Source organism: Tachyglossus aculeatus, chromosome 14 (assembly GCF_015852505.1).
Source record: "Tachyglossus aculeatus isolate mTacAcu1 chromosome 14, mTacAcu1.pri, whole genome shotgun sequence".
Classification (NCBI taxonomy): domain Eukaryota; kingdom Metazoa; phylum Chordata; class Mammalia; order Monotremata; family Tachyglossidae; genus Tachyglossus; species Tachyglossus aculeatus.
In genome coordinates, this window is record NC_052079.1 from 52,748,255 (window position 1) to 52,771,819 (window position 23,565).

At 52.2% G+C, this 23,565-nt stretch overlaps 1 protein-coding gene across 1 annotated transcript; it reads left to right on the forward strand.

Moving 5' to 3' along the window:
• The first annotated feature begins 448 nt into the window (after positions 1-448).
• Positions 449-20,509, forward strand: CSDC2 (cold shock domain containing C2). The gene is made up of 4 exons (XM_038756753.1): positions 449-563; positions 13,087-13,348; positions 16,691-16,813; positions 18,499-20,509. Exons 2-4 carry the CDS (start codon positions 13,173-13,175, stop codon positions 18,659-18,661), a joined length of 462 nt encoding a protein of 153 aa, XP_038612681.1. The 5' UTR covers positions 449-563; positions 13,087-13,172; the 3' UTR covers positions 18,662-20,509.
• Positions 20,510-23,565: the final 3,056 nt, after the last annotated feature.

Here is a 23,565-nt window from a genome sequence, read left to right on the forward strand (position 1 = left end):
GCTGGGGGGGTTACAAGGTGATCAAGTTGTCCCACGTGGGGCTCACAGTCTTAATCCCCATTTTGCAGGTGAGGGAACTGAGGCTCAGAGAAGAGAAGTGACTTGCCTAAGCAGACATGTGGTGGAGTCAGGATTCGAACCCAGGACCTCTAGACTCCAAAGCCCGTGCTCTTTCCACTGAACCACGCTGCTCCTCCTAGTGCATCCTTTGTCCCAAGACCCCCACCCAACCGAGGAGGGCAGGCCAAGCCTGCCTCTTGAATCCCCTCCCGAGGCTCAGTTTCTCCACCAGTGAGGGGAGAGGACCCGATGTCTCTTTAAGTCTGGGGTGCGAGTTCCCATCCTGACCCCTCCCACCAGCTTTCCACACAGGCCCCTGACGTCAGGAAGAAGGAGTGTGTGAGAGAGAGTGAGTGTTGAGGGAACTGCATGTCCACACACTCACACCCCCTAAATATTTTCAATTCCTCCTCTTCCTGCCAGCTCCCAAGAGAGACGAGGGAGGAGAGGGACAATCTCAAGGCCGGCTGCTGCCCGGGGGACCCCCGGCTACATCTTCCAAGGTAAAGGGGGCCCAGTTGTATCTGCCGGGTGCTGATGCTTTGGAAATGATAGCTCTTGGGGTGCTTAATTATGGGGGAGAGACTTGGGGAGCGCAGAGAAGGGCGATCTCAGAAAAATAACCCGGCTGTCAGTGGCAAGTGCAGAGAGCGTTGTTGGGCCCTGAGGAGGGGGAGGATGGAAACCCAAAATGCCACAAACACACAGACACACACACACACCCCCCACGGGGTCCCTTTAACAGCTTTGTTGTTGTGTGTCTGGGTTTGGTGCTTTGGTTCCATCCATTTCTGCCAGGAAAGGCTGAGGTCAGCGGACACTGGTCGGCTGGGGAGGGGCTGGAGGTGGGGGGTGGCCACCTCCCCAAGAAGACAATAATGCCGTCCATCAAGATGCGGAAATAACAGCTCGGGAGGTGGAATGGTTGGCCCCTTCTGGACCCATAATGACTTTCCATCTCCCAGCTTGGGTGGGGGGGGGAGGGATGGGAAGAAGCTGGCAGTTGGACGGAGAGCTGAAGCCAAATGAGGAGGGCTAATTGCTTTAGTGATCTCATGTCTGTGGGCTGCCCCTGGACTCCATGTTCTCTTGACCCAAATGCCTGCCCTCTGTCCCTCCCCAGATCTAGAGGGGGGGAAGCTCTCAGTTGCCCTGCTGTGACCTCTCCATCCTAACTGTTCTGGTTGGAAGGCCCTGCCGGCCGCAATCTCCGGCCTCCTGGAAAGGCCCAGTGAGAGATGGAGTCCGGAGCTTTGGTTCCCTTCCAGTTCTGATCAGGGATTTAACTTGCTGGGAGGCGGCGGCTGTCAGTCTTTGCTGGTGTTTTTACCTCCTGATCCCATGATCCTTGCAAAGGCGACCTGGGCCTGGGATAAAGGGGCTTTCCCTAGCAGGGGCAGCAGAAAGAGAGGGAGAGACAGTGAGAGGAAAAAAGAAAGAGACTGTGTTTCCACAAAGCTGCCACACTGCAGGGATCTCTGATCCTCGCAGGGGAGGGGGAGGTGGAAGGGATGGACACAAGAAGAAAGAAAAATAATAAGCACCGTCTGCCAACGGGTGAAGTGGTTCTGTTTGGGGGGAGGAAGAATTTCTGGGGAGGGTCACTTCTTTTAATCCTCCTATACATTTGCAGCACGCCCGAGTGGTTACAATTTAATAGGGTAATGGCCTTGGGAGGGAGTCGCTATGAATCAGAAATGACTGTGCCAGGCACTGTTCTAAGCACTGGGGTAATAATAATAATTATGGTATTTGTTAAGCGCTTACTATGTGCCAAGCTCTCTCCTAAGAGCTGGGGTAGATACAAGGTGATCAGGTTGTGATGGGGGAGGCGACCGCTCTCTCTAAGCCTTGCTCCATCCCAGCTGCCTCTCGCTCACCCCCCAACTTCCCCAGATTGGATCATTCCCCACTCCCTCCCCCCTAAAACATCTCTAATTTTCAATGACTTCCCTCTTCCAACCACCCCCTGCTTACCTCCATTCAGCGTAAGGTACTGTCTGCTTTAAACGGGGGCTGTTTTTTTCTAGTGGCATTTAAGTTCTTACTGATGATGATGATGATGGCATTTGTGAAGCGCTTACTATGTGTCAAGGACTGTTCTAAGCGCTGGGGAAGATACAAGGTGATCAGCCACATGGGGCTCACAGTCTTCATCCCCATAATAACGGAAGAACCGCTAGCATAGTCACAGATTATAGCAGAAGACAGGACATTCTGGAGAAAATATGTACTTAGAGTCGCTATGAATCAGAAATGACTCTGTGCCAGGCACTGTTCTAAGCACTGGGGTGATAATAATAGTAATAATTATGGTATTTGTTAAGCGCTTACTATGTGCCAAGCTCTCTTCTAAGAGCTGGGGTAGATACAAGGTGATCAGGTTGTCCCACGTGGGGCTCACAGTCTTAATCTCCATTTTACAGATGAGGCAGTTGAGGCAGGGAGAAATTAAGTGACTTTCCCAAAGTCACATAGAAGACAAGTAGCTGAGCTGGGATTAGAATCCGGTGCTTCCGACTCCCGGGCCGAGCTCTATCCTCCAGGCCACGCTGCTTTACAGCGTTGCTCTTTCTCTCCTTCTGTGCACATAGTAAGCGCTCAATAAATACGATGGATGATGATGATGATGAATAATGGCAGAAGATTGGGAACTGTTTTTGTCTCAGAGTCAGGGCTCTACCAAGAGTGAGAGGGGCCGTGGCTCTGGAGTAATCACCTGATGCTGATTTGGGAAGGGAAGGGTGGATTCCCTCTGTAGTTTATGGGGGGTGGGAATCTGAGTGGTTTGGTCTTGAGGACATGGAGAGTCAGTACTCTATTTATTTATTTATTTATTTTACTTGTACATATCTATTCTATTTATTTTATTTTGTTAGTATGTTTGGTTTTGTTCTCTGTCTCCCCCTTTTAGACTGTGAGCCCACTGTTGGGTAGGGACTGTCTCTAGATGTTGCCAACTTGTACTTCCCAAGCGCTTAGTACAGTGCTCTGCACATAGTAAGCGCTCAATAAATACGATTGATGATGATGATCGATGATATTTATTGAGCTGTACTAAGCGCTTGGGAGAGTAAATGCTATAGAATTGGTAGGCGTGTTCCCTGTCCGTAAGGAGCTCACAGTCTAGAGGGCTGCAAGTGCTAGAGGGTCTGTCACCACGGTGGTGGTTATTATTCCAGTGTTGGATTTTTAAGTGCCAAACACTCTGCTAAGCATTGGGCAGTGATAAAATAATCACGCTGGACAAAGTCCCTGGCCCACATGGGACTCACAGTTCAAGGAAGAGGGAGTAGGATTACAAATGAGGAAACTGAGGCTCAGAGAAGTGGCTAGTCCAAGGTTCCACAACAGGCAGGTGGCAGAGCCGGGATTATAACCCAGGTCCTCTGACTCTTGGGGATTCGCCGAAGAACATGAGGCTGTGGGAGAGTTGGGTTCTAATTCTGACCTTTCCCCTTCCCCAGCTCCAGCTGGGAAAAGGAAGTTCCTCCCTCCTGAAGCTCAGGGCCTTTGACTTCACATTCAGGCTCAGGGATCAATTCAATCATTCAATCAATCAATCGTATTTATTGAGCGCTTACTGTGTGCAGAGCACTGGACTAAGCGCTTGGGAAGTACAAGTTGTGGAGGGTGGTGGGAGCCACCGCCCCGTGGCTCAGTGGAAAGAGCACGGGCTTTGGAGTCAGAGGTCAGGGGTTCGAATCCCGACTCCGCCACGTGTCTGCCGTGTGACCTTGGGAAAGTCACTTAACTTCTCTGAGCCTCAGTTGCCTCATCTGTAAAATGGGGATTAAGACTGTGAACCCCACATGGGACAACCTGATCACTTTGTATCCCCCCCCGGCGCTTAGAACAGCGCTTTGCACGTAGTAAGCGCTTAACAAATGCCAATATTATTATTTGGGACCGGACCCCCAGGAATCCTCATCTCAGCTTCTCCTACAAGAGCTGGGGAGTCCAACCGTTCCCCAGCAGTGTTGAAAACACCCCAAAATGGGTGTCTCTGGCCTGCCTTAGTACAGTGCTCTGCACATAGTAAGCGCTCAATAATTGATGATGCCTGCCCATGGAAGCCTGCCTGCCATTTATCAATCCTCACGCAGCTTGCCCTAAGCGCCTTCCTCTTCCTCTCCCCAGCTCTGCACCCGTGCCCACGATCAGGGGGACTCGGGGGGCCATGCCCTCTGAGGACATCCTTCCTCTGGTGCCCAGCGCCGATCGGAGTGTGTTTGGTTTTGTTCTCTGTCTCCCCCCTTTAGACTGTGAGCCCACTGTTGGGTAGGAACTGTCTCTAGATGTTGCCAACTTGGACTTCCCAAGCGCTTCGTACAGTGCTCTGCACACAGTAAGCGCTCAATAAATACCATCGATGATGATGGAGGAGGAAGGGGAGATGCAAAACTAGAGGCCAGCGGACGGGGACAGTGTGACTAAGGGGTGATCCGGAGGCCGGGTGCTTTAATTGAGTTCACGTGCGGCTCCGCTCCCCACCCCAGTCCCCAGAGGGAACCTGATTTAATTAGGTCACCTCCAGCTCTGAGGTGTGCATCTTTGCTCTGATTATAGTTTTAATGGAAACCCGTGATGGAGGAGCCTGGTGCTGGGGGGGCGGGGAAGGAAACCAAGGCAGCAGTGGTTCCCACTGAATGCCCCAGGCCTTCTCTCCGTCCTCCCTTTCTCAATCCCTTGGAAAACCTCTTCCCGTAGAATGGGAGTGAGGTGTGCATCTTTGCTCTGATTATAGTTTTAATGGAAACCCGTGATGGAGGAGCCTGGTGCTGGGGGGGCGGGGAAGGAAACCAAGGCAGCAGTGGTTCCCACTGAATGCCCCAGGCCTTCTCTCCGTCCTCCCTTTCCCAATCCCTTGGAAAACCTCTTCCCGTAGAATGGGAGTGAGGTGTGCATCTTTGCTCTGATTATAGTTTTAATGGAAACCTGTGATGGAGGAGCCTGGTGCCGGGGGGGGGGGGCGGCGGGGAAGGAAACCAAGGCAGCAGTGGTTCCCACTGAATGCCCCAGGCCTTCTCTCCATCCTCCCTTTCCCAATCCCTTGGAAAACCTCTTCCCGTAGAATGGGAGTGAGGTGTGCATCTTTGCTCTGATTATAGTTTTAATGGAAACCCGTGATGGAGGAGCCTGGTGCTGGGGGAGCGGGGAAGGAAACCAAGGCAGCAGTGGTTCCCACTGAATGCCCCAGGCCTTCTCTCCGTCCTCCCTTTCCCAATCCCTTGGAAAACCTCTTCCCGTAGAATGGGAGTGCCTGATGTGGGCGAAGAGGGGTGGGGGGAGTGGATTTGAGTTTGCTTCTGACTCGGTCTTTTATTTAAAAGCACCAACTATGGTAATCACTCCCCGATGCCGCTGGCCCCCACTGGGTGCCGGGCTGGGCCGCTTTTATTGTTTTGTTTTTTTTTTATTTGTGACAAATACGATTGATGATGAAGTGAGTCACCCAGGGTCACTGCCCGAGTCAAGGGCAGAGCCCGGATCAGAACCCGGGTGTCCTGACTCAGTAGTCCACGCAGCTCCTCCGTCTCCTGGAGGGAAGAGGAAGGGGCTTGTGTGGGGGCCGTGTCTGCCCAAGACGTCTGACTCCCCTTTGGACAGAGGCCAGACACGGGGACCGCTGTACGGGTCTGGTGAGTCTTGGGAGTTGGGAAGGGTGACTGCCCTCTCCTCGGAGCGTATGTGCATCCCTGGGTGGCCCGGCTGGGATAATTTCAGCCGGGGTGGGTAGTCCATTGAGGTGGGGGGCACTCAGTAGACTTCTCTGGTGGTTTTGGGGGGTGGCCATGACAGGAAAGCTGTCCCTCCATCCCTTTCCCACTCAGCCTCAACAGGGGGTGGTCACTGAGGAGGCCCCTCACATGCCCAGATCGGACCAGAACCAGTCTGGGAAGCAGCCGGGCGCTCGTGTTGGAAGAACAGTTGGGAAGCAGCGTGGCTCAGTGGAAAGAGCCCGGGCTTTGGAGTCAGAGGTCATGGGTTCAAATCTCCGTCCCGCCGCTTGTCAGCTGTGTGACTCTGGGCAAGCCACTTGGCTTCTCTGCGCCTCAGTTGCCTCATCTGTCAAATGGGGATGAAGACTGTGAGCCCCCCCGTGGGACAACGTGATCACCTTGTAACCTCCCTGGTGCTTAGAATCATCATCATCATCAATCGTATTTATTGAGCGCTTACTGTGTGCAGAGCACTGGACTGAGCGCTTGGGAAGTCCAAGTTGGCAACATCTAGAGACAGTCCCTACCCAACAGTGGGCTCACAGTCTAGAAGGGGGAGACGGAGAACAAAACCAAACATACTAACAAAATAAAATAAATAGAATAGATATGTACAAGTAAAATAAATACGTAAATAGAGTAATAAATATGTACAAACGTATATACATATATACAGGTGCTGTGGGGAAGGGAAGGAGGTAAGATTCGGGGGGAAATGGAGAGGGGGTCGAGGGGGAGAGGAAGGGGCTCAGTCATCATCATCATCATCATCATCAATTGTATTTATTGAGTGCTTGCTGTGTGCAGATCACTGTACTAAGCGCTTGGGACGTACAAGTTGGCAACATCTAGAGACAGTCCCTACCCAACAGTGGGCTCACAGTCTAAAAGGGGGAGACAGACAACAAAACCAAAGATACTAACAAAATAAAATAAATAGAATAGATATGTACAAGTAAAATAAATAGAGTAATAAATATGTACAAACATATATCCATATATACAGGTGCAGTGGGGAAGGGAAGGAGGTAAGATGGGGGGATGGAGACAGGGACAAGGGGGAGAGGAAGGGGCTCAGTCATCATCATCATCAATCGTACTTATTGAGCGCTTACTGTGTGCAGAGCACTGCACTAAGCGCTTGGGAAGTCCAAGTCGGCAACAGTGCTTTGCACATAGTAAGCGCTTAATAAATGCCATTATTATTATTATTATTATTATTATTATTATTATTGTTAACAGTGTGCTGGATGCCCTCCTGGATTTCCGTCTTTGTGAGTGGGGATATGTGTCTCAGCTCCCCCTTCAAAATTCCAGTTGGGTTTCCAGCTGCCTGAAATTTCAGGATGAGGAGCTATTAATCAATCAGTGGTATTTATGGAATGCTTTTTGTGCGCAGAGCACTGTACTGAGCGCTTGGGGTCGGAGAAGAGTGGAGAAGGCAGGGACAGAGCGGCGTTCATCATCATCATCATCATCATCAATCGTATTTATTGAGCGCTTACTACGTGCAGAGCACTGTACTAAGCGCTTGGGAAGTACAAATTGGCAACATATAGAGACAGTCCCTACCCAACAGTGGGCTCACAGTCATTCATTCAATCCGATTTATTGAGCGCTTACTGTGTGCAAACACCCTAGTTGCTGTTTTTAAATAAAAGAACGAGTCAGAAGCAAACTCAAATCCACCCCCTCCACCCCTCTTTACCCATATCATGCACTCCCGTTCTACGGGAAGAGGTTTTCCAAGGAATTGGGAAAGGGAAGCGCTTGGGAGAGTACACCATAACGACACTGCGGCTCCTGGCCAGTGGGTCTTGGGGAGCGAGGCGTCTGAGGGAAGGAGAAACAGCGTAGCTCAGTGGCAAGAACACGGGCTTTGGAGTCAGAGGTCATGGGTTCGAATCCCGACTCTGCCACATGTCTGCTGTGTGACCTTGGGCAGGTCACTTAACTTCTCAGAGCCTCAGTTCCCTCATCTGTAAAACGGGGATGAAGACTGTGAGCCCCACGTGGGACAACCTGACCACCTTGTATCCCCCCCAGCGCTTAGAACAGTGCTTTGCACATAGTAAGTGCTTAACACATACCATTATTATGTGAGAAGCAGCGTGGCTCAGTGGAAAGAGCCCGGGCTTTGGAGTCAGAGGTCATGGGTTCAAATCCCGGCTCCACCAACTCTCAGCTGTGTGACTTTGGTCAAGTCCCTTAACTTCTCTGTGCCTCAGTTACCTCATCTGTAAAATGGGGATTAAAACTGTGAGTCCCTCGTGGGACAACATGATCACCTTGTAACCTCCCCAGTGCTTAAAACAGTGCTTTGCACATAGTAAGCGCTTAAAAATACCATTATTATTATTATTATTATTATTATTATTATTATGTCCCTGGAATTTGGCCAGATTTTCCTTTCCCAATCCAGACTGGGGAGTGGGGGGAGGTGCGCCGACCCCTCCCACCATGGCAACTCGCCAAGGCAATGATAATAATAATCGTGGTATTTGTTAAGTGCTTACTGTGTGCTAGGCACTGTACTAAGCGCTAGAGTGAATACAAGCAAATCGGGGTGGACACAGCCCCTGTCCCACATGGGCTCCCAGTCTTGATCCCCATTTTACGGATGAGGTAAATGAGGCACAGAGAAGTGAAGTGATTGCCCAAGGTCACACAGCAGACAAATTGCAGAGTGGGGATTACTCATTCATTCATTCAATCGTATTTATTGAGCGCTTACTATGTGCAGAGCACTGTACTAAGCGCTAAGTGCTTACTGTGTGCCAGGCACTGTACTAAGTGCTGGAGTGAATACAAGCAAATTGGGGTGGACACAGCCCCTGTCCCACATGGGCTCCCAGTCTTGATCCCCATTTTACGGATGAGGTAAATGAGGCACAGAGAAGTGAAGTGATTGCCCAAGGTCACACAGCAGACAAATTGCAGAGTGGGGATTATTCATTCATTCATTCAATCGTATTTATTGAGCACTTACTGTGTGCAGAGCACTGTACTAAGCGCTAAGTGCTTACTGTGTGCCAGGCACTGTACTAAGCACTGGAGTGAATACAAGCAAATCGGGGTGGACACAGCCCCTGTCCCACATGGGCTCCCAGTCTTGATCCCCATTTTACGGATGAGGTAAATGAGGCACAGAGAAGTGAAGTGATTGCCCAAGGTCACACAGCAGACAAATTGCAGAGTGGGGATTATTCATTCAATTGTATTTCTTGAGCGCTTACTGTGTGCGGAGCACTGGACTAAGCGCTTGGGAAGTCCAAGTTGGCAACATCTAGAGACGGTCCCTACCCAACAGTGGGCTCACAGTCTAGAAGGGGGAGACAGAGAACCAAACAAAACATACTAACAAAATAAAATAAATAGAATAAATATGTACAAATAAAATAATAAATAGAGTAATAAATACGTACAAACATATACATATATAGAGGTGATTTGATTTGCTTGGATCCACCCCAGTGCTTAGTACAGTGCTTAGAGAAGCAAGGTGGCTCAGTGGAAAGAGCCCGGGCTTTGGAGTCAGAGGTTGTGGGTTCTAATCCCTGCTCCGCCAATTGTCCGCTGTGTGACTTTGGGCAAGTCACTTCACTTCTCTGGGCCTCAGTTCCCTCATCTGTCAAATGGGGATGAAGACTGTGAGCCCCACGAGGGACAACCTGATCACCTTGTAACCTCTCCAGCGCTTGGAACAGTGATTTGCACATAGGAAGCGCTTAATAAATGCCATTATTATTCATCATCATCATCAATCGTCTTTATTGAGCGCTTACTGTGTGCAGAGCACTGTACTAAGCGCTTGGGAAGTACAATATTATTATTATTATTAGAGAAAGAGTGGAAAGAGCCCGGGCTTTGGAGTCAGAGGTCATGGGTTCAAATCCCGCCTCCGCCACTTGTCAGCTGTGTGACTTTGGGCAAGTCACTGCACTTCTCTGGGCCTCAGTTACCTCATCTTTGTACTTCCCAAGCGCTTAGTACAGTGCTCTGCACACAGTAAGCGTTCAATACGACTGAGTGAATGAATGAATCTGTCAAGTGGGGATGAAGACTGTGAGCCCCCCGTGGGCCAACCTGATCCCCTTGTCACCTCCCCAGCGCTTCGAACAGTGCTTTGCACATAGTATAGCGCTTAACAAATACCAAAATGATTATTACGATGATGACGTCGGCGCTGTTTTCCGCGCTGACTAGAGTGAGTCAGGGGTCGGCCGCCGGGGCCCAAGTCGGGCAGCCGCGGGCGGGGGCGGGGCTAGGCGCTGCCGGGCCCCCATTGGCTGGATTTGGGCGTCGCCGAGCCCCCATTGGCTGGTTTGGGGCGTGCTCGGCCCCGCCCTCACCCTCTTCGCCCCTTCGCGGCTGCCGAGTCCCCATTGGCTGATTCTGGGCGTCGCCGAGCTCCCATTGGCTGGTTCTGGACGCCGCCGAGCTCCCATTGGCTGGCTCTGGGCGCCGCCGCTTGCTCGGCCCTGCCCCCCCTTCTTCTCCCTCCTGGCGGCTGCCTTGTCTCCATTGGCTGATTCTGGGCGCCACCCCTTGCCCGTTCCCCCCCTCCATTCCCCCCCCCCCCCGGGCTGCCGGGTCCCCATTGGCTGGTTCTGAGCGCCGCCGAGCTCCTATTGGCTGATTCTGGGCGCCGCCGCTTGCCGGCCCCCTTCCTCCTCTCGTCTTCTCCCCCTCGCGGCTGCCGAGTCCTCATTGGCTGATTCTGGGCACCGCCTTTTCCCTCCTCCTCGCCCCCTCGCGGCCTCCGGGCCCCTATTGGCTGGTGCTGGGCGCCGCTGGGCCCCTATTGGCTGGCGCTGGGCGCCGCTGGGCCACTATTGGCTGGCGCTGGGCGCCGCCGGGCCCCTATTGGCTGGTGCCGGGCGCCACCGAGCCCCCATTGGCTGGATCTGGGCGCCACCACTTGCCCGGCCATGCCTCCTCCCCCTCCCTCTTCTTTCTTGTTTTTTCGCGGCTGCCGCGAGGCCTGAACCCACTTAATAATTATGATAATAATAATAATAATAATAATAATAATAATAATTGTTAAGCGCTTACCATGTGCAAAGCACTGTTCCAAGCGCTGGGGAGGTTACAAGGTGATCAGGTTGTCCCCCGGGGGGCTCACAGTTTTAATCCCCATTTGACAGATGAGGTCACTGAGGCACAGAGAATAATAATAATAATAATAATAATGATGGCATTTATTAAGCGCTTACTATGTGCAAAGCACTGTTCCACGCGCTGGGGAGGTTACAAGGTGATCAGGTTGTCCCACGCAGGGCTCACAGTTTTAATCCCCGTTTGACAGATGAGGTCACTGAGGCCCAGAGAATAATAATAAGAATAATAATGATGGCACTTATTAAGTGCTTACTATGTGCAAAGCACCGTTCCAAGCGCTGGGGAGGTTACAAGGTGATCAGGTTGTCCCACGGGGGGCTCACAGTTTTAGTCCCCATTTGACAGATGAGGTAACTGAGGCACAGAGAATAATAATAATAGTAATGATGGCATTTATTAATCGCTTACTATGTGCAGAGCACTGTTCCACGCGCTGGGGAGGTTACAAGGTGATCAGGTTGTCCCATTGGAGGCTCACAGTTTTAATCCCCATTTGACAGATGAGGTCACTGAGGCCCAGAGAATAATAATAATAATAATAATGATGGCATTAAGCACTTACTATGTGCAAAGCACTGTTCCACACGCTGGAGAGGTTACAAGGTGATCAGGTGGTCCCACGGGGGGCTCACAGTTTTAATCCCCATTTGACAGATGAGGTAACTGAGGCACAGAAAATAATAATAAGAATAATGATGGCATTTATTAAGCGCTTACTATGTGCAAAGCACTGTTCCACGCGCTGGGGAGGTTACAAGGTGATCAGGTTGTCCCACAAGGGGCTCACAGTCTTAATCCCCATTTTACAGATGAGGGAACTGAGGCCTAGGGAAGTGAAGTGACTTGCCCAAAGTCACACAGCTGACCGTTGGCGGAGCCGGGATTAGAATCCATGACCTCTGACTCCAAAGCCCGGGCTCTTTCCACTGAGCCACGCTGCTGCTTCTTCCTCTGCACTTCCGGGAGCCCACCCCCAGCCTAGGCTCAGTGGGTGAGTGGGTGGGATGGATCAGTCCCATCATCCTGCCTCTATATGTTGCCAATTTGTACTTCCCAAGCGCTTAGTACAGTGCTCTGCACACAGTAAGCGCTCAATAAATACGATTGATGATAATAATAATAATAATGGCATTTGTTAAGTGCTTACTATGTGCAGAGCACTGTTCTAAGCGCTGGGGGGGGGTTACAAGGTGATCGAGTTGTCCCACGTGGGGCTCACAGCCTTAATCCCCATTTTACAGATGAGGTAACTGAGGCTCAGAGAAGTTAAGTGACTTACCCAAGGTCACACAGCAGACATGTGGTGGAGTCGGGATTCGAACCCATGACCTCTGACTCCAAAGCCCGGGCTCTTTCCAGTGTGCCACGCTGGTATTATTATTAATAATAATAATAGCATTTGTTAGTGCTTACTATGTGCCAAGCACTGTTCTAAGCACTGGGGGAGATGCAGTAAACAGGTTGTCCCTTGGGGGGTTCACAGTCTTAATCCCCCTTTTACAGATGAGGGAACTGTTTGTACATATTTATTACTCATTTATTTATTTATTTTACTTGTACCTATCTATTCTATTTATTTTATTTTGTTAGTATGTATGGTTTTGTTCTCTGTCTCCCCCTTCTAGACTGTGAGCCCACTGTTGGGTAGGGACTGTCTCTAGATGTTGCCAACTTGGACTTCCCAAGCACTTAGTACAGTGCTCTGCACACAGTAAGTGCTCAATAAATACGATTGATTTATTGATTGATTGGAATGCCCCCAATCCCTCTGCCCATCTGCCAAGCTCGCTCTCTTCCTCCCTCCAAGGCCCTACTGAGAGCTCACCTCCTCCAGGAGGCCTTTCCAGACTGAGCCCCTTCCTTCCTCTCCCCCTCGTCCCCCTCTCCACCCCCCCGCCTTACCTCCTTCCCTTCCCCACAGCACCTGGATATATGTTTGTACATATTTATTACTCTATTTATTTTACTTGTACATATCTATTCTATTTATTTTATTTTGTTAGTATGTATGGTTTTGTTCTCTGTCTCCCCCTTCTAGACTGTGAGCCCACTGTTGGGTAGGGACCGTCTCTAGATGTTGCCAACTTGGACTTCCCAAGCGCTTAGTCCAGTGCTCTGCACACAGTAAGCGCTCAATAAATGCGATTGATTGATTGATTGATTGGTCTCTTCTGTCTTTCAGACTCCCGCGGGCCTCCGGAGGAGGCCCGTGAGGCCGGCCCGCCCGGGGCCGTGGTCGCTGCCGCCCGCCCGCCCGCCCGTCGCACCATGTCGTCCGAACCCACGGCTCCGTCGGCGGTCCCGCCGCTCCACTCCCCCAAATCCCCCGTGTGGCCCACTTTCCCCTTCCCGCGAGAGGGGAGCCGCGTCTGGGAGCGGGGCAGCCTCCTGCTGAGAGACCTGCCCAGTCCTCTGCCCACCAAGAGAACCAGGACCTACTCCGCGTGAGTCGCCCGGCCCTCTCCGTGGTGCCACTTCTGGGGGCCGTGGGGGACGGGACCGTATAGCAGAGTCAGTCGACGTGTTTATTGAGCGCCTTTTGCGTGCGGAGCACTTCAGTCTTCATCCCGCTTTTGCAGATGAGGGAAGTGAGGCCCAGAGAGGTGAAGTGACTTGCCCAAGGTCACACAGCTAAGTGACAGCCTTCCCAGACTGAGCCCCTTCCTTCCTCTCCCCCTCGTCCCCCTCTCCATCCCCCCATCTTACCTCCCTCCCTTCCCCACAGCACCTGTATATATGGATATACGTTTGTACATATTTTTTTACTCTATTTATTTATTTATTTAATTTATTTGTACATATCTATTCTATTTATTTTATTTTGTTAGTATGTTTGGTTTTGTTCTCTGTCTCCCGCTTTTAGACTGTGAGCCCACTGTTGGGTAGGGACTGTCTCTGTATGTTGCCAATTTGTACTTCCCAAGCGCTTAGTACAGTGCTCTGCACATAGTAAGCGCTCAATAAATACGATTGATGATGATGATCATGAAGTGACAGAGCCGGGATCAGAACCCATGACCTCTGACTCCCAAGCCCGCACTCTTTCCAATAACCCACGCTGCCCGCTTCTCATATTCCCAGACTGAGCCCCTTCCTTCCTCTCCCCTTCGTCCCCCTCTCCATCCCCCCATCTTACCTCCTTCCCTTCCCCACAGCACCTGTGTATATGTATATATGTTTGTACATATTTATTATTCTATTTATTTATTTTACTTGTACATATCTATTCTGTTTATTTTATTTTGTTAGTATGTTTGGTTTTGTTCTCTGTCTCCCCCTTGTAGACTGTTAGCCTACTGTTGGGTAAGGACTGTCTCTATATGTTGCCAACTTGTACTTCCCAAGCGCTTAGTACAGTGCTCTGCACACAGTAAGCGCTCAATAAATACGATTGATTGATTGATTCACTGGGCCTTTGGGAGAGTAGACTGTAACAATAAACAGACCTATTCCCCGCCCACAATGAGCTTACAGTCTAGGAGGGGAAACAGACATTATTATAAGTAAATTACACATACGTCAGTAAGTGCTGTGGGGCTGGGAGGGGGGGGATCAATCAATCAATCAATCAATCAATCAATCGTATTTATTGAGCACTTACTGTGTGCAGAGTACTTCCCAAGCGCTTAGTCCAGTGCTGTGCACACAGTAAGCGCTTAATAAATACGATTGATTGACTGCAGAGCACTAGACTAAGCGCTTGGGAAGTCCAAGTTGGCAACATATAGAGACAGTCCCTACCCACCATCATCATCATCATCATCATCAATTGTATTTATTGAGCGCTTACTGTGTGCACAGCACTGGACTAAGCGCTTGGGAAGTCCAAGTTGGCAACATCTAGAGACAGTCCCTACCCAACAGTGGGCTCACAGTCTAGAAGGGGGAGACAGAGAACAAAACCAAGCATACTAACAAAATAAAATCAATAGAATAGATATGTACAAGTAAAATAGAGTAGTAAGTATGTACAAACATATATACAGGTGCTATGTTGCCAATGCCAATTGCCAATGTTGCCAATTTGTACTCCCAAGCGCTTAGTACAGTGCTCTGCACACAGTAAGCACTCAATAAATACGATTGATGATGATGATGATGAATAAAGGGAGCGAGTCAGGGTGACGCAGAAAGGAGTGGGAGAAGAGGAAAGGAGGGCTTATGTCAGGGAAGGCCTCTTGGAGGAGATGGGCCTTCAATACGGCTTTGGGGCGGTGGGGGGAGAGTCAATGTCTGTTGGATATGAAGGGGAGGGCAGGGCGTCCCAGGCCAGAGGCAGGATGTGGGTGAGAAGTCGGCGACGAGATCGAGGTGCGGTGAGGAGGTTAGCGTTAGAGGAGCCAAGTGCCCAGGTTGGGTTGGAGTAAGAGACTAGCAAGGTGAGGTAGGAGGGGATGAGGGGATTGAATACTTTAAAGCCAATGGTGAGGAGTTTGTTTGATGCAGAGGTGGCTGGGCAACCACCGGAGGTTGAGGAGCACCGCCGGGTGCCTGGATGAAGCACCTGGGGGTGAAGGGAGGGCTTGAGGCGTCACCCCCTGGGACGTGGCCGCCAGAGCTCCAGCCCCCCGACACCCCTCATGTGGGACTTGAGCCTGGTGCTCTCCACTCATCCTCCCCCTCAATCAATCAATCATATTTATTGAGCACTTACTGTGTGCAAAGCACTGTACTAAGCGCTTGGGAAGTACAAGCTGGCAACATGTAGAGACGGGCCCTACCCAACAATCAATCAATCAATCGTATTTATTGAACGCTTACTGTGTGCAGAGCACTGTACTAAGCGCTTGGGAAGTACAAGTTGGCAACATGTAGAGACGGGCCCTACCCAACAATCAATCAATCAATCGTATTTATTGAACGCTTACTGTGTGCAGAGCACTGGACTAAGCGCTTGGGAAGTACAAGTCGGCAACACATAGGGACAGTCCCTACCCAACAGTGGGCTCACAGTCTAGAAGGGGGCAACAGAGAACAAAACCAAACATACTAACAAAGTAAAATAAATAGAATAGATATGTACAAGTAAGATAAGTAAATAAATAAGTAAATAGAGTAATAAATATGTACAAACATATATACATATATACAGGTGGGCTCACAGTCTAGAAGGGGGAGACAAGAGAACAAAACCAAACATACTAACAAAATAAAATAAATAGAATAGATATGTACAAGTAAGATAAGTAAATAAATAGAGTAATAAATATGTACAAACGTATATACATATACACAGGTGGGCTCACAGTCTAGAAGGGGGAGACAGAGAACAAAACCAAACATATTAACAAAATAAAATAAATAGAATAGATATGTACAAGTAAAATAAATCAATAAATAGAGTAATAAATCCGTACAAACATATATACATATATCCAGGTGCTGCGGGGAAGGGAAGGAGGTAAGGCGGGGGGGGGGGGGGGGGGGGATGGAGAGGGGGAGGAGGGGACTGAGTGTGGGAAGGCCTCCTGGAGGAGGTGAGCTCTCAGTAGGGCCTTGAAGGGAGGAAGAGAGCGAGCTTGGCGGATGGGCAGAGGGATTGGGGGCATTCCAGGCCAGGGGGAGGACGGCTGATCCCCTCCCTATTTGGTGGGAGGGGGCACCTTCTCCTCCAGCCTCGCCAGTTTGGTAACTGGTGGGAATTGGGAGGGAGAATGAGTGAGTTGGGTGGTGGGGTGGAGACCTGGCAGGGGAGGAAGGGGGACCACTGACCTCTGAGTACTGCTCCCCCCTTCCCTTTTTCTGTTTTTCTTTTCCTCCCCCTTCTCTTCCCCACCCGCCGACAGGACGGCCCGGGCCTCGGCGGGGCCCGTCTTCAAAGGCGTCTGCAAGCAGTTCTCCCGCTCCCAAGGCCACGGCTTCATCACCCCCGAGAACGGCACCGAGGATATATTCGTCCATGTTTCTGAGTGAGTAGCCCCCCGGAACCGCAGCCCCGGACCGCAAAGCGTCCCCCCTCTTCACTCCGCGTGTGCCGACAAGGCTGTCCTTTCTCGGTCTGGAGGCCATGCGGTGGGAAAAACGGTAGGCCTGGCCCCACGGGGATTGTTGCCCAGTGGCCCCCCTCTCCTACTTGGGAGATACCTGGCCACTAACAGGCCTGTGGCACTTTCAGAGAAGAGTAGGCTAATCAATAGTATTTATTGAGCACTTACTGTGTGCAGAGCGCTGTTCTAAGCCCCCGGGAGTTGGAAGAGATAACCTCTGTTCCCCGAGAGCCTTTTTAATTTTTTCCATATGGTATTTAAGCGCTTCCTCTGTGCCAGGCACCGTGCTAAGCGCCGGGGTAGATACAAGATAATCAGGTTGGACACAGTCCGTGTCCCACTTGGGGGCTCGCGGCCTTCATCCCTGTTTTGGGAAGCAGTGTGGCTCAGTGGAAAGAGCCCGGGCTTTGGAGTCAGTGGCCACGGGTTCAAATCCCGGCTCCGCCGGTGGCCAGCTGTGTGACTTTGGGCAAGTCACTTCACTTCTCTGGGCCTCAGTTCCCTCATCTGGAAAATGGGGATTGACTGTGAGCCCCCTGTGGGACAACCTGATCCCCTTGTAGCCTCCCCAGCGCTTAGAACAGTGCTTTGCACATAGTAAGCGCTTAATAAATGCCATCATCATTATTATTATTATTATTATTATTTTACAGGTGAGGGAATTGAGGCCCAGAGAAGTGAAGCATCTTGCCCAGGGTCACACAGCAGAAACGTGGCAGATCTGGAACTAGAACCCGGGTCCCGGGTCCTTCTGACCCCCAGGCCTGTGCTCTAATAATAATAATGATGTTGGTATTTGTTAAGCTCTTACTATAATAATAATAACAATGATGGCATTTATTAAGCACTATGTGCAAAGCACTGTTCTAAGCGCTGGGGAGGTTACAAGGTGATCAGGTTGTCCCTAGGGGGGCTCACAGTCTTAATCCCCATTTTGCAGATGAGGTAACTGAGGCCCAGAGGAGTGAAGTGACTTGCCCAAAGTCACACAGCTGACAAGTGGCGGAGCTGGGATTTGAACCCAAGGCCTCTGACTCTAAAGCCTGTGCTTTTTCCACTGAGCCACGCTGCTTCTCTATGTGCCAAGCACTGTTCTAAGTGCTGGGGGGGGATACAGGGTAATCAAGGTTGTCCCACGTGGGGCTCACAGTCTTCATTCCCATTTGACAGATGAGAGAACTGAGGCACAGAGAAGTTAAGCGACTTGCCCAAAGTCACACAGCTGGCAAGTGGCGCAGCCGCGATGAGTAACAATAACAGTTCTGCCAAGCACTGTTCTAAGCGCTGAGGTAGATCCGAGGTGATCAGGTTGTCCCACGGAGGGGGCTCACAGTCTTCATCCCCATTTTCCAGATGAGGTCACTGAGGCACCAAGAAGTGAAGTGACTTGCCCAGAGTCACACAGGTGACAAGTGGCGGGGCCCGGATTCGAACCCACGAACCCTCTATCCACTACGCCACACTGTTTCTCGAACTCAAGCTAGCATGCGTGTGGGGAGGAGGGGCGGCTCGTCCCCGGTGGGCTGGGGCCGGGGGGGGGGTCTACGGGTTGGGCCCCTGCTGAGCCCCAGGAATCACGTTCCCCGTTTCCCTTCTCCCCGCCACAGCATCGAGGGGGAGTACGTGCCCGTGGAGGGAGACGAGGTGACGTACAAGGTGTGCCCCATCCCGCCCAAGAACCAGAAGTTCCAGGCCGTAGAGGTGGTGCTCACCCACCTCGCCCCCCACACCAAGCACGAGACTTGGTCGGGACAGATCATCGGCTCCTAGGCCCACCGGGAGCCGGGGACGGGGAGGGAAGGCAGGCCAGGGGGTGGGCCGCCCGTGCGGGATGCGGGGAGGGCGACGGCGGGAAGGGCCGCGGTCCCACGTGCCGCCCCGGGCTTCCCCTCGTCCTCCCGTCCCCCCGGCGCCGTCTCCGTTTCTTCCCGTCGCGACTGTCGTCCGGGCGGTGAGGGGGGACGTGGCGAGGCCTCCCCGGGCGGCTGCACCTTCCGGCTCTCCCGGCGTCACCCGCGCTGCTGTGGCCTCTGATCCCCCCACCGCCGGCCGCTGCCCTGGGGAATGGCTGCGCTCTGTCCCGGAGGAAGAGGCAGCTTCCACTCTTAGGGGCGAGGGGACCTTTTTCCCGATTCCCAGAAGTGGGTCGGTATCTCTCCGGAAGCCCTCCCGGAGGCCAGGACCTATTTCCCCCCTCCTCCTCTGGCCTCTGCCCCACCCAGCCGGCTCCCGGGGAGGGCCGACTGCTCCCCGCGACCCCCGACCCACCTCCAGCTTCCCAAGAAGTCGTGGTCAGAGGCCGCCCGCCCCGCTCTTTTTGGTGCCTCTTCCTCTCCCTTTCCAGGTTTTCCCGAGTTCCCCTACTCTAGTAGCCGTGACCCTTCTTTCCCATCTCCCAGCCCACGCCCACCCCACCATGGTTAAAGGGGAGGGGGCTGGGGACCAGAGTCCGGGCCTTCCGTGCTGCAGAAGCTAGGCCTGCCCTGCTCAGCTTGGGCGTCCATCATTAAAGCGCGGGAACATCCCCCTAAGCCCCCACTCCCACTCCGGGTATCATCCGAACCTCCCACGTCCTTCCTGATCTGCTTCTTTTCCAGAGGAAATTTAACACAACCCTCCCACTCTTAGAGTATTTATTTATAACCAGTGTGGTGGTTTTCTTTATTCGGGGGAGACCCCCCGCCCCCTTCCTGGGCCCGTGAGCTCTTGATTGTACTCCTGGGCTCCCATCAACCCTCCTCCCGCGGCCTTGTGGTGACGCCTGTCCTCCCTCTCCACCGCCCTCCCGCTCCTCGTTCCTCGATGGTACCATCGCTTCGGTTGCCGTGGTGACAGGCCTCGGTCGGGGATGTGGCAGGGTTTGTGTTGTTGTCCCCGAAGCGAAAAGCTGGGACCGGCCCCTTCCCCTCGTCGTTCCCCTCCTCCCGGTCGTCGGGGCAACCCCCAGCCTCCCCCCGTCTGGCGGGCATCGCACCGCTGGGCCAGGGGGAGGGAGGAGAGCCGGGGGCCGCCTCTTCGCCCGCTCGTCTTCCTGCTTCAGACCAAGCTGGGGGGCCGGGGTCCTCGAGGTGGGCAGAGGAGGAGGAGACGGCAGCCGTGGCGGCTGGGCCTCTTGTAGATGGAACAGGGTGTGAACCGTATTTGCTTAGCACCTCCAACTTGTGTGTTTGTGTGTGTGTGTGTGGACAGTGTCATTTCCATTCTCAGTCCTTGCTGGGTGGCATCTTGTGGGCACTGTTGTCTAGAGAGGAGGGACTGGGGGCTGCGGCCCTCTTCCTGGCATCATCTCCCTAACCAAACTCCCAGAGAGTGGGAGGCCGGGGCCCGGCTCAGGAGCTCACAGCCTTCCCCCCCTCCCCTCGACCTTAGCTAGGAGCAGCTCCCCTCCAGCCCCCTGACCCCGACTGGAACCCAAAGCCTCTGTGATGCCAGCCCCGAACCTGCCCGGGGCCAAGCCCTGGGTGGGCCTAGGGGAGTTGGGGCTTAGGTGCCTCTAGTCAGCCTGGGGGGTGGCTGACCTGAGAATGGGGAGCCACGGGGCCAGGATCCTTTTAGACTGTGAGCCCAATGTTGGGTAGGGACTGTCTCTATATGTTGCCAATTTGTCCTTCCCAAGCGCTTAGTACAGTGCTCTGCACATAGTAAGCGCTCAATAAATACGATTGATGATGATCTCGAGCTGGGTAGGGGGTGATTGCCCTCTGACTTTGATTATGGGACTTGAATGGGACAGAGTGGGGTCTCCAAGGCCCTTTTTCCTCTCTCTCCACTCCCTGCCCCCCACCAGGTCCTATCCACCCACTTACCCCCAGGTTTCCCCCCCGACGACTGAGGCAGGCACGAGTCTCCTGCTTCCTTCCCCTCTGCCGTGCCAGCCCCGCTCCACCCTGTGCCCGTGGTGGGTGGCAGGTGCCCTTTCCTCCGGTCCTAAACTAGGGTGCTGCCAGCGGGCCCTTCCGTTAGAGAGTGGATGGAGACGTGGCTCCCCACATTGCTTCCCGCCACCTCCACCAAACCGTTGTGTGTCCGTGAACCCTTGGTGTGGTTTCTGCCCTGATGTGGACCTTTGTAACGTTGGCAATAAACCATTAAAAGTGACTTTCCCATGAGTTCTGCCGCCTCCCGCCTTCTCTTCAGGGACTGCCTTGGCAGGGGGCCGAGGAGAGGGGCTTTGGTATCAAAGGTGGGCGTGGGGCAGAGCGGTTGAGAACGCCAAAATGGACTTAGCTTAAAGCCGCGCGCTGATTGAGAGCAGGACCAGGCCAGGCCCAACTGGAAGCAGCATGGCTTATGAATGAAGCCCAGGCACGGGAGGCAGAAGGTCATGGGTTCTAATCCCGGCTCAGCCACTTGCCTGCTGGGCGACCTGGGACAAGTCACTTCACTTCTCTGGGCCTTTACCTCGTCCGTAAAATGGGGATCGAGTCCGTGAGCCCAGTTTGCTTGTATCCACCCCAGTTCTTTGTACGGTGCCTGCTGCATAGTAAGGGCTTAAGAAATACCATAATTATTATCATTATTTTTGTTATTAACTGCCCAGGGGCCTTTGTGGGGGGGCATGACTGGAAGTCCTGTCCCTTGGGAGTGGCAGGTAGATCTCCTCTCCAAGAGGCCTTCTCTGACTCAGCCCTCATTTGTTGATGATGGTATTTCCCCTTCTGTTTCATCCCATTTCGTTTCCTCTTCTCCCACTCCCTAATGGGTCACCCTTGCACTTGGATTTGCTCCCCTTATTCACCCGCTCCCTCAGCCCCACAGTACTTATGTACCTATCTGTAACTTATTTTTATTTATGCAATAATCATCATCCATCGTATTTATTGAGCGCTTACTGTGTGCAGAGCACTGGACTAAGCGCTTGGGAAGTCCAAGTTGGCAACATATAGAGACGGTCCCTACCCAACAGTGGGCTCACTAATGATCATCATCATCATCAATCGTATTTATTGAGCGCTTACTATGTGCAGAGCACTGTACTAAGCGCTTGGGAAGTACAAGTTGGCAACATATAGAGACGGTCCCTACCCAACAGTGGGCTCACAGTCTAAAAGGGGGAGACAGAGAACAAAACCAAACATACCAACAAAATGGCATTTCTTAAGCCCTTACTATGTGTGAAGCCCTGTTCTAAGCGCTGGGGGGATACAAGGTGATCAGGTTGTCCCCCGTGGGGCTCACAGTCTTCATCCCCATTTTCCAGATGAGGTCACTGAGGCTCAGAGAAGTTAAGTGACTTGCCCAAGGTCACACAGCAGACGTGGCGGAGCCGGGATTAGAACCCATGACCTCTGACTCCCAAGCCTGGACTCTTTCTACTGAGCCTGTTAATGTCTGTCTCCCCCTCTAGACGGTAAGCGCACTGTGGGCAGGGAACATGTCTACCGGCTCTGTTATTATATTATACTCTCCCTAGCGCTTAGAACAGTGCCCTTCACAGAGTAACCACCCCTTTTAGACTGTGAGCCCACTGTTGGGTAGGGACTGTCTCTATATGTTGCCAAGTTGTACTTCCCAAGCGCTTAGTCCAGTGCTCTGCACATAGTAAGCGCTCAATAAATACGATTGATGATGATGATGCAATACAATCGACTGATTGATTGACGACACAGCCAACCTTGGACCCCACAGCCACCCAGCCGGGCAGGATTTCAAGAGGGCAGGGCTGGCAAGTGGTTCTACCCAGCGCTTAGTACAGTGCATGGCACATAGTAAGCGCTTAACAAATACCATCATAATTATTATTACTTCAGGTGACCCGTTACATACCGGACTGATTCATTCCCTGTGTGCGGTAGTCTCGCGTGCTGATAATAATAATAATAATGATGGCATTTATTAAGCGCTTACTATGTGCAAAGCACTGTTCTAAGCGCTGGGGAGGTGACCAGGTGATCAGGTTGTCCCACGGGGGGGGCTCACAGTCTTCATCCCCATTTTTACAGATGAGGTCACAAGTGAAGTGACTTGCCCAAAGTCACACAACCGACAAGTGGCGGAGTCGGGATTTGAACCCATGACCTCTGACTCCAAAGCCCGGGCTCTTTCCGCTGAGCCACGCTGCTGGGGAGAGTACAGTAATAACAGCGGTGGTGGATGTGTTCCCTGCCCACAAGGAGCTTACGGTCCGGGGGGGGAGATAGGCATTAAACTAAATTTTACGGATGCGTAAGTAGGTGAAGTGGGGCTGAGGGTGGGGTGAATTTCTTGGCCTGTGATCCGCACCCAGAATCCACCGGGTGCAGGCTCAGCACAGACTTGGTCTGTCAGATTTGAACCCATGACCTCTGACTCCAAAGCCTGTGCTCTTTCCACCGAGCCACGCTGCTTCTCTACAGAATACACAGGTGGGGACACGGTCCCCGTCCCACATGGGACTTCTGGCTCTAAGGGGAAGAGGGGACAGGTATTGAACTCCCATTTGACGGATGAGGAAACCGAGGCCCAGAGAGGCGAGTCGCCCGTCGTCACGCAACAGGTAAGCGACAGAGCAGGGATCATTCTCCCCCTCTTCTCCCCCTCATCCCCCTCTCCATCCCCCCATCTTACCTCCCTCCCTTCCCCACAGCACCTGTATATATGTATATATGCTTGTACATATTTTTTTTACTCTTTATTTATTTAATTTATTTGTACATATCTATTCTATTTATTTTATTTTGTTAGTATGTTTGGTT

Excerpts from the sequence above, each read along its gene's own strand:
- CSDC2 (XM_038756753.1), top strand. The coding sequence starts at position 13,173 with ATGTCGTCCGAACCCACGGCTCCGTCGGCGGTCCCGCCGCTCCACTCC. Across the intron at positions 13,349-16,690 it reads AGAACCAGGACCTACTCCGC|GACGGCCCGGGCCTCGGCGG; the intron begins GTGAGTCGCCCG and ends ACCCGCCGACAG. Across the intron at positions 16,814-18,498 it reads ATATTCGTCCATGTTTCTGA|CATCGAGGGGGAGTACGTGC; the intron begins GTGAGTAGCCCC and ends TCCCCGCCACAG.